General features: G+C 38.9%; 1 protein-coding gene across 1 annotated transcript in view; it reads left to right on the top strand.

Moving 5' to 3' along the window:
• The first annotated feature begins 8251 nt into the window (after positions 1 to 8251).
• The window catches only part of vat1 (vesicle amine transport 1), a 49369-nt gene continuing 37015 nt past the window's right edge, over positions 8252 to 20605 (top strand). Inside the window, exons 1-2 of the mRNA XM_022665050.2 lie at positions 8252 to 8894; positions 19754 to 19961. Coding sequence (XP_022520771.2) covers positions 8436 to 8894; positions 19754 to 19961 — 667 coding nt within the window. The 5' untranslated portion in view covers positions 8252 to 8435. The remainder of the gene's footprint in view (positions 8895 to 19753; positions 19962 to 20605) is intronic.

Genomic DNA, 20605 nt, shown 5'->3' with positions numbered 1-20605 from the left:
GTAGTAGCACTAGTATAAGACGTAGTGGTAGAAGCAATGTGGTATACTAGTATAAGACGTAGTAATAGTATAAGTGGCAGTAACAGTGATGGTAGTAATAACAGTATTAGTTGTAAAATAAGTACTAGTGTTAGTAGAATAAATAATGTGTAACAGTAGTTGGAGTAATATAATAAGAAGAAGTAGTACAAGTGTACAGTAAGTAGCAGTAGCAGTAGCACTGATATACTAGTAGTAGTTGCAATGGTAGATCAGGAAAATGTGCAGTACACAGAAGTGAATCCAGCAACAGGCAAAACTTTTAAGTGAAGTTTAAGTGAGGCCCTTATACTGAATTACTAAGTTTTACCAGAAGAGGGAGGCAGATTCTGTCCTTTAAACTACACATTACTCTAAATCCACCACACACTCGATTACCTGTGTATTAAAATATTAATATACTATTTATTATTTCATCTTTACACTTCTGTTAGTGGTTCAGGTGTAAATTGTGGAGTCATTTTTCTTCTTCGTCCTATTTTCTCTCTCTCTCTCTGTATAAATGCCTCAGAATGCAGTGCTTTGCTGTAAACAAACACTGCAAACCACAAGGATTGAACCACAACCACAGGGCCACAAGTGCTTAAAATTGTTTTTTGAATTGTACCAACAGTGGAGTAATGTAGAACCACCAACCAAATATGTGCAACCAATCTGAAGAACCGTTTAGACAGACAAAAACACTTGTCTAGATGTTTATTTGAGTTGTTATGAACTTGTCACAACCAGTTCTAGTGCCTTTACTTCTTTCTTGCCTTCCTATATATCACATAACATTTTTTAGATGTGGCCACAAATTGCTTTTAATTTTATACAGATTGTTTCATTGTTTTCATTAATTAATCAATTGGTATCATATTTTCTGTATTAGATCTAGATGTTTAATCAGATATGTGCTAATCTGAAAAAAAAAAAAAAGATGCTAAGTTTAAGCTTTGGCATCTCTGTTTGTTTTTTAACCTCTGATCCGGCCTACTGCCCACACTCCAGACCTATTTTCACACCCCAGGTTGCCAGGTACACACAGAATGCCTCGGCATCTTTCTACAAAACTTCATGACTGGACACGGAGTAAATTACAAGAGTGAATATTGCCATTGCACTATAGATTTGCATGCTGAATTGCATAATTTAATTATTCGATGAATTTTACGTTAAGTCAGGTACAAAGCAGTAAAGCCACTCCACTGAAGTTCATTGATATACAGGAGTTTCACTTTAGTTCTCCAGCACCGGGGCTGGAGTAGCATTAGCATTAGCTGCTAACTGCTATTTTCCCATTCAGACGTAAGTATTATCAGCCTGTAGCCTGCTGCTAACCCCGTCTAGAACTGCTGGAGCAGCATTAGCATTAGCTGCTGATGTTAAAACAAGCTATGTGGGACGAACTGCTTAGCTAATATTGCCCTGGCTTACGAGAACAATCAGGGTTACTTAGTGTAGTGCTGTCGGGGGGCATTAGCTGCAAACCTCTAGCAGTTAGCCACTAATGCTAATGCTTCAACCTTAGTTCTGGAGAAATTCGGAAATCAAAGCTTATTGTAAATAAACAGAAGCCCTTTACTTACCTAAATAAACAGGTTGCAGGAGAGAAATCTGTGTAGATTAACATCCAGCGCTCGTTTGACTTTAAAAAGAAAGTCTTTTTTGTTACAGTTTTGTTTACTTAGCTTAGCTTTATTTAACTTAGTTAGCTTCCCACCCTCCCCAGCACCCAGCGGTGAGACCTGCTTAATTAGAAGTTCCTTATAGTGTGTCTTAAAATGTGCCTTATAATCTGGTGATCCTTATGTATGAAAGAAGACCACAAAATAGATGTTCATTAATAGTGCGAAAAATACGATATATGTTGCCATTGCATAGGTTCTTGAACTGTAAGTACAGTGTCCTCAACCTGGCAACTTGTGTAAGCTTGTAACCTGTGAGGACTCTCTTATCCAGAGTGCCTTAAACAGCATTCTTTTAAATCCATCCAGACAATAATATTAGCTAGCATTAATGCCAGAGACTAATGGTTTGTACCTTTAATCTTACTTACTATCAAATACAGAGGTAAATTTGGACACCCAGACAAAAAATGTCCCCATACTCAACAGTTAGATGCAGTACAAACATTACATTCAGACTACGTCCGAATGTCAAAGGCATTACTGTACAACATGTAAGTGTAATCACAGGGATTTAATAAGCTAACAGAGCTGAATTAAGTGCTCTTGAAGGAGATGGATATTCACTCTGCATTTAGAGACAGTGAGCGACTCAGACGTTGTATTTCAAGACTGTGCTTGGAATGATTCACTGAACGTAGACCAACTGGCACAGTGCCAATTGTGCATTAGCGACTACGAGACAAAAACAGTACATACATTTCAGAAAATCAATCAATAATTAATCTGTTGATGTGTGTGCACGGCCTGTCAGCAGTTAGGCTGTGTCTGGATTTCCAAGTTTCCAGTTTTTAAAACCTTATACTGCACACATTTTGATGGTGCATTCATTTGGTGAGATTTTATAGATTAAAATAATAATTAATAATATGTCCCCCCACAAAAATCAACGTTTTAAAAAAATCACCAATTTATTAAGCAATTTGGGAAAACCTTTCAAATATTTCCATGCCGGATTTGGTAATGATGTAGCTTTGGTACAAGAGTATCTTAATAGCTAATTCTAGTTATTTGATATTGTATTAATAAAATAAAATCCCACTTGCCACTGCAATGAGAAGTTTAGTTGGGTGGACATACAGTATATATAGACTCACTGACAAAAAAGTATGAAAGCCTTGTGGTGAGTGCTTTTATATCCTTATTTTTATTGTGGATTTTTGGACTTTTATTGCATTATTTTTATTGCATGTCTACAGAGTCATTTAATCAAAGGCCTAAAATGGGAGTGGCACCACTATTCTACAATGAATGTATTTTATCAACATTATTTTAAAATGTTTTTTGCCAAAACCTATTGCATAAACTACCATGATCTACCATAAAATAATTTTGCAGGTTTTAGTGCTTTCATAACAAAGTTGTGGAAAAGCTTTTGATGTTTGGGCAAGCGGTTGTGGTTCCCTTTATCGCCATTGTACGCAATGTTGGCATGTTCTCTATAACAAAGCATTTCACAACAGCAACCCATACTACATGACTTTGTTTAAATTGAAATAATATACAGCACCAGTCAGAAGTTTGGACATACCGTCTCATTCAATGTTTTATTTATTTATTTATTTCTGTAGAAGTCATTCAGACTATGAAGGAACACATAAGGAATCGTGTAGAAACTTAAAAACAAATCAAAATATGATGTATAAATCATTTAGGTGGCTCTTATCTGGGGTGCTGTTAACTTGTGGATTCAGTGGCTGGTAACTCTGATGAATCTTTGTTGTGCAACCTGGGGCGGTCCTGATGAGTGCCAGTTTCATCATAACGTTTCTTAACGCTGACTCAGAAAACGGCAAGTTTTCATCTAAGCAAAAAGTGCATACTTTAAAGAATCTAAAATATAATACATATTCTGGTTTGTTTAAAATATTTTGTGTACTTAATAATTCAACATTTTTCTTCATAATTTAAATGACTTTATTATTAATCTACAATACAGAACATTTTACTTGTACTGTCATTTGGCAGAATTTTTAAAACATTGGTGAAATTCTCTGTTAAAGTATGTGCTGGAGTTTCCTCTAAACTCCTCCAGTGCCCTTTGGCTGTATACATAATGAACAACCCTGCATAGACAAGGGTCACATTCACTTCCTCTCTTACAGCCTCATCTAATGTCTTTTAATATCACCGTCACTGTTGGACTGTAGGTGGGGGGTGGTGGATGGGGGCTCTTGGGCATCAGAAAGGACAAAGGTACAGTTGAAGCCTTCTCATACTGGACTGTATTGTATTGTAATTCAGGAAAGCCCAGTGCCAGCCGGTCTGGTACCAGTGGTTTCATGCACTGCCCAGTGGTGACCCTGACTTTATAAATGATTGCGAAGTAGAGCTGTTCCGAGCACCATCACCCACTCTGCGTTTCCTGTTTCTCTTTATGCACTTCCTGTGTTCCTTCTGTGTGTGTGTGTGTTTTTGCTGCTCTGTACCATCATGACAGAGTGTGTTTGTGTGAGGGCATGTGGGTGTGTGTGCAGGCATGCATGACCCAGTGCATTCATTATTCAGCAGCATTATTCAACATGTGTGCTGGGCCCCCACTTGTGTGTATGTGTGTATCTCTGTTTTGCATAACTGAGATAGAAAGAAAAGATAGAAGAGATGGAAATGTGTGGATTTTAATGGCCTGCAGCCTATTTTCATATAATGTCAAAAATAGCACAAGGTTCACAATGTTACACCTCTTAACACGCTCGTATAATTATATTTGCCGTAGCAAGTTATGTGAGTATTGTCAAGATTGTCACAATGAACAATACCTTTAACAATACATTTACAAGCACCCACCATCTCATACTATGGCAGTTTAGCCCCACCCACTCGCATTATAATCATATGGAAAGCTTCAGCACAAAGTTCTATTTTATTGAGAAACAACAGAGTCCATTATAATAATGAGATTATTTGTGCAAATCTTTATGTCAGAACCTCTGGTGGAACAGCTGATCTGTTGATATACATAAATGAATTTTAACCTGTTGGCCGCCCCAAATATTTAGTATTTTATTTCAGTTAACAATAGTAAAATACATTCCAATATATACACTACCAGTTAAAAGTTCATTCCCTGTTTTTCCAGTTCATTTTTGACTTTTATTTAAGCTCTTCGGATCCAGTGAATAACCAGAAATTGTACAAAATCCAGTGAACTTAAATGGTACAAAAGTGTCAGGGCTTTTAATGAAATAATAACTGAAAACATATTTTGTATTGCATATTGGAAACAAATTGTGTATTGTAAAAAAAAGGTGATGGCTAAAGATATTTGACCTAATGGATGAAATGGATTTTAAAAAATGACAGTTCACAAAGTAAATTATCAGTCTTTCCTTTACAGAAATTACAAATACATTAAGCCAGAGTGCAGTGAGTAGTGTTTTCTTAGGCCTTCAAAAGACTCTCAGAAACTAGAGGAAACTTGTACACACAGAGGTTTGGCTGACCCACATGGCAATGCCTTTAGCTCAGTTATCAGTTTTTAGCAGTGAAGAGAAGACTTAAAGGTCTGACAGATGAACTGCAGTAATAAAGTCATTGCTAAGATGGCACTATAAAAAAACAGCATGTCTGAGCCATGCAGAACTGCCACTGGATTTTATTAAAATTGGGGTGTTTTAAATCTTTCAAACAGTAGTGTTTAGATATTTCTACAAACAGAATGTAAGATGTTATATATGTTTTTAATTCTTTTTTTTTTTAATGTAAGTATTGTTTTATGCACTGTACTGCTAAAGCTGCTCAGCAGCAGCACTGAGACTATTGTTATTCCACCCCTAGTGATGCTACAATATATATATATAAATGTAAATACTAACAATTAACAAATCTCTTATAAAATGTGATTAATCAAATCAAAGTGCAACACGTCGGCTGCATATGTTTAGAACAAGTTTGGAGATAGCCTGTCTTATTTACACCTTTATGTGATTATGCTGCATCATATTCATGTTATTTGCTGTGGAGCGATGGGAAAAGTGTAGGGTGCAAGATTAGTTCTCTCCTGGTTCTTGGGAAAACTGCAAAAGCAGTACATAATAAATGCACCTAGACAATAATAATAAAATTAATTTCTACAACAACTATTAACTGTGACTGAACTGTTAAAAATAAAGACCTACCATCCAGTTTAGGAACTGTGATCCAGATAGACTACAACTTGAGTGGGTGTTCATATACACGTCCATGTTCAAGTTTTGAACTCAGACATGTACCGTAATTCTGGTTTCAGCATTGCAAAATCCAAATAGCTCTCTAAGGCCTTCAGAAGAAGAAACCCTCTTTTAAAAGACGTTTCTTCATTTCTATTTGTTCACTTCCTTTGCTGGAAAACACACACGCAGACTGAAAGTCAGAGATGAGTTTTAGTGTCTGAGACCAGAAGAATTCAATAAGGGATCTGAGGGTAGATCAGGACTTTTACTCGGAGATGGACGGGGAATAAGTGCACTCTGTGTGTTGACAGAGATAACAATGGTGTGTGAGCTTTCTGTGATTTCCCTATCCATCCCAGAGAATAGGGGGAATAAACAGACATTTCCTTCTGACCTATTAGTCAGTCTCACTCTCTCTCACTCTCTCGCTCTCTCATACACACTCACGTACACACACCGAGACACGCATCGCTCTCCTTTCTGGCACTGACCACAACTTCCACCCTTTATGTATGATTTCCTTGACAAGCTGATTTCTCCTCACTCCATACTAATAATATACATCCTCCCATAAATGCAGCTGTTATCCCACAGGATAACTAAATGTCCAAATGTTTGTGGACATCCCTTCTAATGAATGCTTTCAGCTGCATTTTGTTGCCAAACCATTGCTGACACAGATGTGCACATGGACACACACAACCTGTCTAGTCCCTGTAGAGACCTACTCTCTCGAGCTCATAAACACAAAAGTAGTGTGTAGAATACAACTGGGCCCTGGCAGGAAGTTAACAGGCCCTGGCCTTGGCAAGTAAAAGGCATTGTGTAATTTCAGGATCAGTGAATTAATCACCTAAGTGGGTGTATATATCCCATATTAAATATTTTAGAAAACCTGTGCACCAAATTATATTAAAGATGCATGTTGTCACACATTCTGCCACAAAAGAAAAAAAGGTAAAAAAAAACTTTAAAATTGGTTAAGATATTCAGGTCTATAATGCATGTATGTAACCTTCTAACAAAGGATGCACTGAAATCAACATTTGAAAGGTCAAAATATTGCATTCTGCACATATTTTTGTAAGTAATTTTTAATTTTACATTTTAGCTATTACATTATTTAAATTGTCTAAATGTATAGGTTTAAATTAATTAAATATAATTCTTTTTTTGTTTATTTGTGCTGAACATCACAAGTGCTTTTTAAAAATTATTTCTGGACCAAATATTTTCGGTTGCCAAATATTTGGTGCATCCCTACTTCCAACCACAGCTGTATATGGAAAAAAATGAAGAACAAAAGATGAAGACATAATGAAGAAATTAAGAATAATATAGTCGAATGGGAGAGTTTAGCTAGTTTTATTTTCTTGTGGGGGAAAAACAAACATCATAAAATAAATAAATAAAATCAGAATTAACAATCTTCAGAAATAACAGAAACAGTTCATTTCTTTGTTATTTTCTTCCATCAGGAAAGCTTAATTCACCCTAAATAAAAGTAGTTAGTAGTTAAGTAGTTAAGTATTTACTAAAGTTCTAAAGTCTGTAAAGTATCTGGGAACCTAAATCAGACTTTTCTTTCAAATTGGGTTCATTTGGCTCCTTTGTTCCCCCTGTGTAAATGTACAAACTATTTCTAATGATTGTCTTCCCAAAGTCTAATAAATCTCAGCTGTTTCATCAGTATCATTCTGTTTTGGGTGTAGAATGGCTGAACCCTGACCCATCAGCAGAAACCTGACCAATCACTGGTCACTAACATAGCCCCACCCTTTCTTCGAGTCTGAGCAACCTGAATTGGCCAGCAGGTGAGCTGTCGCTTAGCAACCATCTTACTAAGCTAACCAAATATTAATAGAGTTATTTTGTTGACACAGCATCTCCTTCCTAGGTATGAGTGTAAAAAATGCAATATAGTGATGAAAATGATAGACAGTTGACACTTGTCAGTCAAGCACAATTATTAGAATATTATGACCACGCCCACTTCGGGCTTTCTCAGAGAGGAGTGTTTTCTCACATTTCTGCTTAATGTTCATAAGATCTAAGTTAAGTATTATACAAAAAAATCAATATATATAATCTTTTATTCCGTTCCGTGGTTCCGTCACTGCGGGCTTTGTGGGTCTCTTTGCGAGCGCACTTTTTTGTACCAAGCTGTCAAGCAGAGCCCATTGTTGTCGAGGCATCTCTCTCTCTCTTTTTTTCTTTCTCTTTCTCTTATTATCTCTCTCTCTCTCTCTCTCCTCCACGCCCTCAGTTTCTCGCCCTCTCTCTCTCTTTCTCTCTCACTCCGTTGCTGTGGAAAAAAAGAGACGGTCGTTTTGGGGTCTTTACTCCCGTTTACACTCTCTCTCTCTTTCTCTCTCTCTCTCTCAGCTCTAGCTCCACCTCTCTCCCTCTCTCTCTCTCTCTCTCTCTCTTAGCAGCGACACTCCTCCTCACGCTACTCCTCCAGCCCAGCTCTGAGGTGTGCAGCACCGCGCAGCGAAGCCCGAAGCAAGTTGAGCCCCTTTTCTTTTTCTTTCTTTCTTCCTCCGCTCTCCTAACCGCCGCACCGACTCCTCCAAACATGTCCGGAGAGGACGCGCCGAGCCAGCAACAGAACGCCGACGAGCAGAAGCAGCAGCAGCAGCCGCAGGAGAACAAGAAGCCCGCCGAGTCGCCCAAGACCGAGAGCAAGCCGGAGACACCGCCCGCCGAGGCCGCCGCCGCCGCCGCCGCCACTGCCGAGGCTGCAGCAGCAGCAGCGCCCGCGGACAAACCTGCCGAGGAGGATGCGTTCAGCTACCGCGCCCTGGTCCTGACCGGCTACGGCGGCTACGACAAGGTAAAGCTGCAGGTGAAGAAAGGGAAGCCCGCCCTCAAGGCGGGAGAGGTGATGGTGCGCGTCCGGGCGTGCGGGCTCAACTTCGCCGACCTCATGGCCCGGCAGGGGCTGTACGACCGGCTCCCGTCTCCGCCCGTCACACCCGGCATGGAGTGCTCCGGTACCATCGAGGCTGTGGGCGAGGAGGTGACAGACAGAAAAGTAAGAGCCACTTTTTTCTTTTGTTTTCTGTGCTCATGTTTCTGTGTTTAACGAAAAAAAAACTGCCTAACGTTAATTAATTCAATATCTAGGTAAGCTAGTTTAGCTAGCCAGCTAGGTTAAAGCTAGTTAACTAACTAGTTAGTTAGCTTAGCTAAGCTATCTTAGGTTAGCGTTAGTTCTAGTTAACGTTAGTTTTAGTTAAAATAGGTCCAGTTAACTTAAATGTATTGACACATTTGCCAAGTTTACTTTAATACTGATAATATATAAATCATAAAATACAGAAAATGAGAGGAGTAACGTTACAGAAAGCTGTTAAACTATCTAAAGTAATCATGTCTGATTCTGAGGCGACTGTTAATGTTTACTCAGGCTTAGCTAGTAACGCTGGTCACTGTGATATGAGCGCCTCTATCTCTGATTTCAGCAAATATTTTAACGACTAACAGCCTTTAAAGACACACTGACACTTATAAAGGACACGACATGTTATATTTATTGTGATATAATGACCTTTTGTTTGTTTTATGAGAGAAATTGTCGTTTTTATAAAGCATTACGTGTCAGTAACTCCTAATACAGATAACTGTCGCTGTTTCTAGGAGACAATAGGTGCGTATCTCAGTGCGTATGCAGGCGAGGGGGTGTAGCCTCCCTGTATTACTGCTCTCAGCTTTCGGGCTCTGCGTTCAAAACCACACACTCTCCACTCTATCCTCCTAGTGTATAATGTACCCTATTACACTAATGAGTATATTGTTTTATATTGTCTTTGGTTGGGTGGACTCTTCTAGAGCATTCACTCTTTGCTGACAGTTGTAGCTAAATCACTTGTATTAAAGCACCAATAAGTATGATATTGTCTGTACTCAAAAATGCCGTAAAAAGTATCAAGCTGCTTTAGCAGATGTTAATGAAACATGCAAAAGCCGTCAAACACAGCATGCTGAAGCCTCTTCATCCCTCTAAAAAGCTCCATGACCAGAGATGGAGTAAAGCACGAATAATAATTGGCAGTGCGTTTGGCAGATGGAGACTTAACAAGAGCTTAGAGCCCAAAAGGACTACAAGACGGATGCTGATCCAGCTAATTTTCTCGTTGCTCCTTTTATTCTTAGCAAAGTAGTTAATCACAAACAGGAATAGGCATTTTTAAGTCATTTCAGCATTATCTAGGTAGAGGGAGAGCATATTAGACATAGGTAAGGTGATCCAGAACAGTTCTTATGACATGCTAATGTGAACATCTATTAGTCACAACAGACTACAGCTTACATTTTACTACCTCACTAGCAACCATCAGGACAGAAACCGAAAGTTTTAATATGTATTGACTCAATTTAGCTACAAATGTGATTATATAAAGGCTCTATATTATTTAAAAAAGTTAAAGTATGAACTACACAGCATCTCAGTAGGTCCTCTTTTATAATGTTCTTGTAAGTTTGTTCTAGCAATAAACTTGTTAAGAACTATCTTCCCAAAAACATAATGTAATAGTCATTTTTCATGTTGTTGGTATTGATTGGAGATACACCCCTGCACTGCTTTTAACAAGGACTAGACAGTGGGGAGTGATGGAGAGGAGAAGTGAGGAGAGGAGGTGGGGAGGTGCCCACCCCTCCTCCCACCACCACCTTCTAGCCGGCGCTGACAGTGACGGACAGGCGGTGGGGAAGCATGCTGTGATGGCTGGAGCAAAGACAACCATGTCATCCGCTGATAAACAATAAAATCTCGGTTCAGCTGGAGAGAAAAGGGCGAGCCCACTTTTTTGGCCCAGTTTGCTGAATCTATTCATCCCGGAGCATGTGGTCCTGTGGTGACTGTCGCGGGCGGGTTCTCTCTGTGTGTGTGTGTGTGTGTGTGTGTGTGAGGGGGTAGGTATGGATACTAGGGTGGGGTACTTTCTTTAAAAAGAGTATAGTAAGGGAGGGAGGGGGTGCATGCTGGAGGATGCTGGTAGGTGCAGCAGCGACACTTTTCTGTCTCGTGCACGACGCGCAGGAAAAAGGGCGAGGCGCGCGCGAGGTATGCTAGCTAATATGTGCACGCGCCTTTTGTCACGCTGCCGGTATTGGGACACGTGCAGTGAAATCAATCGATTTGATTTATTGACTTGAAATAAACGACCCAGGCCAGATTTTTTGGCCAGCATTGATCCACATTAACTTTTCTCGTCTTTTGCACATCAGCGGATACGCCCATCTAAAGGCTGCGCGCCATTTACGCATTATTTGATGCACTTCTGGGATGTGAAGAAACGCAGCCTGAGCAACTTTACACTGCGATTAAATAAAAAAATATATATTTATTAAATACATTTTTTTTTATAAAAAAGAAGATTTAAGGCACACTTTAAGTGTTGAGGCAGCGCTGTCTGGTCACGTGGTGTTCTGTCGCTTCCATAGGAACAAATCGATGATTCATGCGTGATGGTATCCATGGCGACGCCCTATGGCAACGCGCTCTGATGGCTGCTGGATGAAAGCGTCTCCGGGTAGATGTGTGGAGATGCTGATGGGAAGATGATGCTGAAACGTTTACTGAATCTCAAAGGGCTCCAGACTGTCTGTGTCACACAATCCTACAAAAAACGTAATATCTTTGAAATAGTGAATAGGGATTTTTAATCAACGTCAAACTAAAAAGTTACAAAAAGCTGTATATTAGGGCTGCATGATATAGAACCAGATCTCACATGAAGTTACAGATCCAAACTCATAATGGTAATAATAAACCCTATGACCCAAGATTGAAAAAAAAAATATCTCAGTTCAATTCAATTAGAATAATTACACTGTCGACTTGACGAACAGCATATGGCCATCACCTCAGTAATTTTCACATTATGTTTTTTAAGCAAGCAATTTCTTTTTAGACACCTGTTATAATTATGCCTCATGCCAGGGCATAACCCCACCCTTCCACCATCCAGCATTGAGCTGTGAAGCAGTGAAATTGTGTTTTCATGGAATGATGGTGCTCCATCCAATACTTTTGGAATGAAGTGAGGTGATGGGCATCCTACATCCTGACCTCACTAATGCTTTTGTTGCTGAATACAATCAGATCCTTAAAACAGTGCTCCACAGTCTGGTAGAAAAACATCCCTGGACAGTAGAGACGGTTACTCCCAACAAAAGCAGGATATATATATATATATATATATATATATATATATATATATATATATATATATATATATATATATATATATATATATTTTTTTTTTTTTTTTTTTTTATTTTTTTTTTTTTTTAATACCCTTGATTTCAGAGAAACAATAATCAAATGCGTATCACAATACTTTTGTATGTATGTAGTTTTAAATACAGTATCTCACAGCATATAACTGTGACTCCCTCTCTTTTGCTTCCCCCACAGGGTAATAAAAATACATTGTACGTTCTGACCAAGTTTGAGAAATATTGGTTGTTCCAGTAGTAACCCTTAATTATAATAGGCATATGGTGCACCTATTGCCTCCAATTGCTTACCATGCCCAAAGCTGAGTTGTTTGCTTTGCAGAAGTCTAATACTTTTGGCATAGATTGTAGTGGTGTTTGTGATCCAGAAAAAATATTCAGTGGCAGTACCTAGTTTCACTAGGCTGAATACAATCAAATCCTAACAGCAGTGCTGCAGCAAAGGAGGGACAGACTCCCTGTTTTAAAAAAAAACAAGAATTACTTGATTTAACAGATGGTTGGACATTGTCTACAACATTATCTACAAACTGTTATCTACATGGTCTTTAAAGTTATCAATTCTTTAATGTCCATTTAACATCCATTAAAAAAGAATGTAGCTCATTCATCGTGTGTGTGTGTGTGTGTGTGTGTGTGTTTAATGGACACCAAGTGAGAGCAGAGATCAAGCAAGATGGAGAAGAGTAAGGCGTTGTCTCAGCAGCTGAGCAAAGTGATGTCTGTCCAACTTTCCCTCGTCTCGTTTATAGTAGAAATTAGATTAAAAGGTCGACCGCCCTGTCCTGTCCATCAGACGCAGAGCTGTGGACCAATGCTTTTTACAGGACTTCCTCCTGCCTATTACACACACACACACACACACACACAAACCACTCATACTGACTGGAATCGCTGGTAAACATGAGCACTTTGGAATCTGCTGATGCTGACTTTAGTATAATACCGCAGTTCATAAGGCGAGGAAGAAGAACTGCCACTGTCGTTTTCTCTGTCTCTCTCTCTCTCTCTTTCTTTCTTTCTCTCTCTCTCTCTCTTACACTCGCTACTCCTCTACTCCTGTGGCTAATAAAATTAGTGAATGAACGCTGGCTTTGACATCACCTCACACAACTTAAAAAAAAGGAGGAATAGTTTCTCATCTGCTTCCATTCTGAATCTGTTTCTTCTCTGTTTATCTGTTTGATAAGAACAATTAATATTAGACACACACGTATGTATATGGCTGCATTTATCAGACAGCCCTGCTGGATCAGTCACATCTGTTCTCAATTATCTTTCTCCAGCCCACACTGCCAGGATGGAATTTCCTTCTGCTTTCTCTCTCCTCCTGTCTGTCTGTCTCTATTTTTCTCTGTCTGTCTTTCCTTCGTTGCTCTTGCTCTCTGTTAGTTCTTCTCTTTATTTCTTTATTTTATTTTATCACTCTGTTTATAACTATTTAACTTGCTGGTTTAAGGGCTGATTTAGTGTGAGTTAGGAATAGGGATGTATAAAAATGAAAGTTAAAGTTTTTAGCCAAAACTGGAACTAAACAAAATGAATTATCTAGCAAAATGCTTAAAACTAAATACGTTTTCTTTAAATTTGACCCTTTTTTAACGATTGCATAAATTCAATAGCTTTAATTTAGTTTGTCTTGCTTTTTTAAGAAAGATAGATAAGAATTATTCAGCCTTTTGACTTATTTCACTAAATACAAAAGTAGGACTGGACAATATATGGCCAACATTATAAGAATATATTTATTCATTTTAATCTAGACAGTATATTTCCAATATTAATATAAAGAAAAAAGGTTACATAAACTGTCAAGAAAACCCATGATGTATGACAGTTCCTTGAAATGAAATAAATTTCTATTTCTGGAAAAATATTTTATGTAATTCACCCTGTAATGAATGTACAGATAGGTGCTGTAAGTAATGTATATTAAAATATTGTAAATGTGTTTAAAACCTTATCACTAGTATTAAAACACTTTATATTATGAGATATATTCAATATCCAATTCACACTTCACTACATATACAGTCATTCAATTGCCTCTTTTAAATGTCTTTTAAATATACATAATCTAATCATGAAGAGACAGCACTATAAACCAGATCATATCAAATTGTTGAATTAGTGTTTGATTAAACACCTGATGTACTGCATGTACCATCTAAAGATCTTACATGGCATTTGGATGAACTGCCTGGTGGAATTGCAGTGGTGTCTAATTAACCTTAACTGAGTCAGTCAAAGTGCACCTTTGATCTATTGAACAATGATTCACTTATGCAGCCACGATGACTGGATGGTGTGGTTGTGGCTTTAATATAGTAACTGTAATACACAGGTCTTAAAGCACAGGCATAAAGGTGAGCAAATCTACCTGCCATTATTGTTGCATATAGTACTCCATCTCGTGTCTCCTTTCCACCCAAGAAAAAGTCACAGTTCACCCTAAGGTTGTGGGTTCAGCTTGTAGTGGGTGAACGTTAGTTTGTTTGATATTTTTCTATGCAAAAGTCTAATACTTTTGGAGTATTGTGTGCGCCCATGTGAAAAACTAAATGCATGGAGTAATTTAGTCGTTTTTGATTCGCCCACCCACACCAGTTTAACCACATCAAGAATAAATATAGCTTCTGTCTCACAGCTGTCAGATGTCCATACTACGACTTTTTGGCACAAATAAAGAAATCATTACACCCTTGTTTGTCACTGTGACAAATTAGTATTATATTATCATTGTGCAAAATTTTGTATTAGTTGCTCCTGGACTCCCTCTACAGGTAGTGGAGTGCAATTCACTTTTACTTTAATATTGTAAATGCTAAATCTCAAATCACACTTTGAGTGCCCCTCATAAACGGGTGTACTCATGCAAAAGATTGTTGACAAGATGAAAGATGCAGAACTTGCGTCTAAAATGAAAAAAAAAAAAAAACCTGTGGACTAGGGCTGGACCCGAATATTCGGGTATTCGGATATTCGTTCGTTGAGTAGGTATTCGGTTTTTAATTTTGGTATTCGGATATTCGTTTTTTTTTCTCCTTTCCAGAGTTCCACCTCACTCTAACCACTTCTGTTCTCGCGGGTCCCGTCAGAATATTTTGCGCGCGGGACAGAACTGAACTGTTATTGGCTGGAGCGGGAGTTTAATCCAGACGATGCGGGAGCAAATTAATAAATAGTTAAGAAATCTGTAATAATTGTAAAAAAAAAAAAACCTAAAGAAAACTCTCAACGCGCTGGATGGACCGACACACACACGCACACACCGATGGTGTTTGGACTGGGGTAAGGAACGGGACCACACTATTCAGCGCTGCTGTTTTAATAAATATATAAGTAAATTTGAAGCATTAAATGTAGTTTATTTAATTTATATTAGGAACGTGGGGCGGGAGCGGCAGAAATGTTTGTGGCGGGCGGGCGCGGGATTAAAAGAAGCAATTTTTTGCGGCGCGGTAACGAGACAGAAACGCGGGAGCGTGGAAGAGTGGGTTTAAAAATCAGCCTCGCGCAGACCTCTATTATACATGATAAAAAAAAAATGCAGGCTCTTCGAAACTGATTTATATAATAAAACGTAAGGGGTAATGTGGCAACAGTAGGGGCTAAATCGGTTACAAAAGCCTGGCCTACAAAAATGATGTCTGAACGAATTTCCTCTTATCTAATATAATTTAAAATGGTTTAAAAATATAAAATAATTTCTAAACAAACAAAATATTTAATATTGAGCTTATAGCCCAAGTGCAAAAATACAAAATCAGTAATAAGGCTATGCCCTGCACAATCCTTAAACCGAAATAGACCAAGTACAATAACGTCATTAACAATGACTTTCCTCTACTCTAATATAATTTAACATGGTTTAAAAATATAAAATAATTTCTAAACAAACGAAATATTTAATATTGAGCTTATAGCCCAAGTGCAAAAATACAAAATCAGTAATATGCCCTGCACAATCCTTTAACCGAAATAGACCAAGTACAGTTTACAATGACTGTCCTCTAATATAATTAACAATGTTTAAGAATATAAAATACTTCCTGAACAAACGTTTTTTTTGTTTGTTTTTTTAAGCAAATAGCCTAAGTGTGAAAACACAAACAGCAATTTACTGGGCTGGCTTGCGCAGCGGAGAAACCGTGCAGCAGCAGCCTCGGTGTGGGGCAGCAGAAATTCCGGGATGAAAACACAAAGAAATCTGGGCTAAAAACACAGAAAAAATATGGGGTGAAAACACAAAAATCCGGGATAAAAACACCAAAAATCCGGGGTGAATATGTCTCGTCGGTCAGAGCAAATTGAACATTTTTCAGTGGATTAAAGGGGCCGTGATTTGCTTTTTTTTTTTTTTTTACCTCTTTTTTTAAAAACGAATATTCGAATATTCGCTTCGAATCAGTGCCGAATATCCGGAGCTCAAAAAACGCTATTTGGGCCAGCCCTACTGTGGACTGAGGTGGTTGAGGGCTTTACACATAAATGACTATGCAGCTTAACCAAAGTCCTTATAGGGAGGTCTGATCACTTATCCTGTCTACAGACAGGTAGTTCCATTCACACAGAACCAGGCTTCTCCATCTCTATGAATGGAGAGAGACTAAAATAACTGAATTCAGTAGTTTTGAGCATTTGGATCAATAATGCTTTATCTGTAAACAGATGCCAAATTGAGCATTATAAATATTTATGTTTTAACTATATATAATCTGGCATACAACTTCACCAAAGTTCCATAGTGCAGTAGCAGTGTTTCAGCCCAGAGTAGCAAATGTTAAATGCCATTCTCTCTATTACAATCAGTAGAGCAGCAACATCAAATCTGTATTTGTTATTTTAAGGTAAAATATCTAAATAATGCTGCTTTAATATCAAGACTGCAGTGATAAATCGATTGAACTGCAGTCGGCATTATTTGCCTAATAATGGGTGAGCCTGTTTTATTATATCTATTTATATGTATTTACGTTGACTGTGTCTGTGTACACAGAGCAGTGAGTGTGTAATGTGGGGTTCATTATTTAAATGTGGCATATGCTTTTAGCACTAAATCGCAGAAAGAGAAAGTGTGTGTGTGTGTGAGTGAGGCTGTGCACAGTGAGTCATGATAGTGGTGGGGTAGAGGCACCCACGTCTATTGATCTATGCTGTACAATGCCGCCAATTAAAAGGGAGAGAAGGAGAACAGTGTAGGGAAGGAAGAGAGACTGTGGGAGCGACAGGATCGAGAGAGGAGGGGGGAGGAGGAGCAGGGGGGAGGGAGTGAATGAGGTGGAGAGAGAGAGAGCGAGAGAGAGAGAGAGAGAGAAAGAGAGAATAAGGCAAACGATGAGAAGACAAGAATTGGGGCAGGGACGGAGTGAACTGGGAATAGTTTGAAATGACAGGGAAGGGGCGGGGGCTTTAGATGGAATCGCTCTCTAATTGGACTCAATAGACAGCTATGCTCATGTCTCCCTTGTGCCTATTAGTGTTTGTGTGTGTGTGTGTGTGTGTGTGTGTGTGTGTGTGTGTGTGTGTGTGGTTCAGTCTCTCTTTGGATATGTTTAGATGAGTTTGTGTGTGTGTGTGTGTGTGTTTAAGTGGTTATTGTCATGGTTGGTTTGGGTGTGTATGTGCGTATATATGTTTGTGTATGTGTCTCTGTGTATGTGTGTCCATCTGCCATTTTGTACATATGAGATTGAAGAGTTTAAAGGAGTGCCTGTCTTGTCTTTGTGTGTATGTGTGTGTTAGTCTGTCTGTCTGTCTGTCTTCTTGTCTCATGCTTATTGAAGCTGAAGATTCTGGCTGCTCCCATGATGCGAAGAACTCATCCTGTTAGAAAGAGAGAGAGAGAGCGAGAGGGCGAGGGAGAAGGGGTGGGGGGAATCAAGACAGGAGATAATGAATGAGGGTGAAAGGGAGGAAGTTATGGATTTTGGTTTTCATTTTTAATACCAAAATTTACATTATAAACACAGGGCAGACCGTTTAATCTGAGTTGAAGTTCTGCATTGTAAGATGAGTGCAAAAAACACCCCACCCCAGACCCCAGGCAGTTGCTTGTGTGTGTGTGCTTACAGTGTGTGTGTGTATGTGTGAGAGAGAGAATGTGTATACGCAATAGTGTTTCCTGTGTCTCTTGATTCCAGAGGAAGTAGTGGAAGTTTGCCGGATGGGTTTTCCTGTGGTGTGTATGTGTGTGTATCTGCACTGCTTGTAGGAACCCTGTACTTAAATTTAGTCAGCTCAAGTCTACAACTGCTTCGCCACGCTTTATATGAATTCCAAAGATCAGCTTCACACACTAATTGAACCAGTTCGCTCATTCCACGTGAAAAATCGGAAATGAACTCCCCGGCTGTGGTTTTCCCACTTACACAGTTTCACACAGCGCCTGAAACTAAAACAGCTGCACCAAAGCTCAAACCACAGTGCTTCTAGAATGCCCCGAGATACTCAACAAAGCACGCTTGAGGTTTTAGACGTTAGCAAGCATGACCATCTTGTTTATTTTTCATAGAGAACCTCGAAATAGTAAATATGAACATTTAAAGAGACATTTTGTGAAAATATTTCCTATTGCTTCTGCATATACAGTTCCGACACACAGGTTCGGTTTTCTAGAGTATCTACCAGCCCACAAACTATAAAATAACACTTTATAATTTCAGTTTCGTCACAACAACGTGTATCTTTGCAGTAGTCATATTGTGAAACATACAATATCATGTAAGTCCTAAATAAACCATATAGAGCATGCTACAACTTGCTTATTATAAAATGAAAAATTTCCTTGTTCATATTTATCATTATTTGCCCAACATAATCTATATTAATGTATATTACAGCATGTTAGATCTTTGACTTTGACTAACCATTGTAATTCCTTCGGCCTGTCAGATACTGTTAGAAAGTAATCCAGCTAAAAAAAAAAAACGCATTTCAGCTAATATGTTCCAAGACTGTTAAAGCTGGCCTCCTTGCCTCTTGCCATTTAAGAAAAGAAAAAAATTGCCTTTGCGAAAACAAACCAAACCAAAGGGGGAATATTTTCCAACCAAATGAACTTATCTATGAAATGGATACTCAGATTTGTTCCACGCTCTGAGCTCAGTAAAAGTAGTCTGATACAAGCTTGATCAGGGAGAAGTGAGAGGGGGACTTTTTGCAGTGAGAACATGATCCGACCTTAATACGACCCATCTTTCAAATATACTCCTTATGTTTGAGCTAAATGACTGTTCAGGTGCAGTTTAATCTGATTTATTACCCAGATTATTACTACAACTATCAACTAATGCTTGATCTGGGAGAAGTGAAGGGGTCTACCAAATGAATAGGCAAGGATTGCTTCCCCCCTGGAAAGCACAGACTCAAAGACATGGTGTAAGGAAAGGAAAGGAATGGAACTGCAGCATTCATGTTTTCTGCAGTCTTTAAGTCTGCAAGTATCAATTAACTACAGTAACATCAAATCCAACTTACCAGTAGCAAACTAAACAAACTTAAATTCAACATTGGTAGCCCCTTTACCACAGTGTGCTACCACATCTCATTAGGTTAAATGGTGATTTTGAAAGCTTCTATAACTTCAACAGAATTGTCATGGATTTTGGAGGATTGTGTTCACACCATGATTTTGCTTTCTTGCAGGTGGGGGATAAGGTGATGGTCCTGAACCGTAGTGGCCTGTGGCAGGAAGTGGTCGTGGTGGCGTCCAACCACACCTTCCTCATGCCAGAGGGGATGAGCTTCGAGGAGGCGGCAGCTCTGCCTGTCAACTACATCACCGCCTACATGATGCTGTTCGACTTCGGACACCTGCGCCCCAACCAGAGCATCCTCATCCACATGGCTGCAGGTCAGAGAGAGAGAAAGAGTGTGTGTGTGTGTGTGTGTGTGTGTTTGAGGGGGGGATATTGTCCAGAAATTACTTTATGCAGCTGTTGACAATGAGCCTAGTGGCTTTACGCCAGTAAATGTGCAATAATATTTCATTATAGTTTTATGACCTGCGCACTCACACCTGTGTGTGTGTGTGTGTGTGTGTTTGTGTGTAAGAGAGAGAGAGAGAGAGAGAGACTTGTTGCAGCTGCTAAAAGTGAACTCTTGGGCTTCTGAGGGAATGTTTGAGCGAGAATGTTCAGTATTGTTTTAGAATAGCATATGTGCGTACATCACCATTTTTGACGCTGAATGTGAAGAAAAGATAAAGTGTGTGTGTGTGTTTTGGGTGGATCACCATATCTTTGCCAATTAAATATCTGAGCTGTCTCTTGAGGAACCATTTGCACAAAGAGTCTGTGCACATGTGTTTGTGCTTGTGTGCATTTATGAGTGTTTGTGTTTGGGGCTGTATAATGGTTCTTTGAGCAGTGCTATAGAAGAACCAGTTTCATAAAGATGCATGTTTGTAATGGAGATAGTCAGCGTAACGAAACGTTCTTTAGACCATTTAGAGCTCATTTGTGCACAACACTGACTGATGACAAGTGTGAAAACCCT

Source organism: Astyanax mexicanus, chromosome 19, assembly GCF_023375975.1.
Source record: "Astyanax mexicanus isolate ESR-SI-001 chromosome 19, AstMex3_surface, whole genome shotgun sequence".
NCBI classification, from domain to species: Eukaryota; Metazoa; Chordata; class Actinopteri; order Characiformes; family Acestrorhamphidae; genus Astyanax; species Astyanax mexicanus.
The sequence above is the reverse complement of the archived record's forward strand: the minus strand, read 5'-3'. Positions and strand labels throughout refer to the sequence as shown.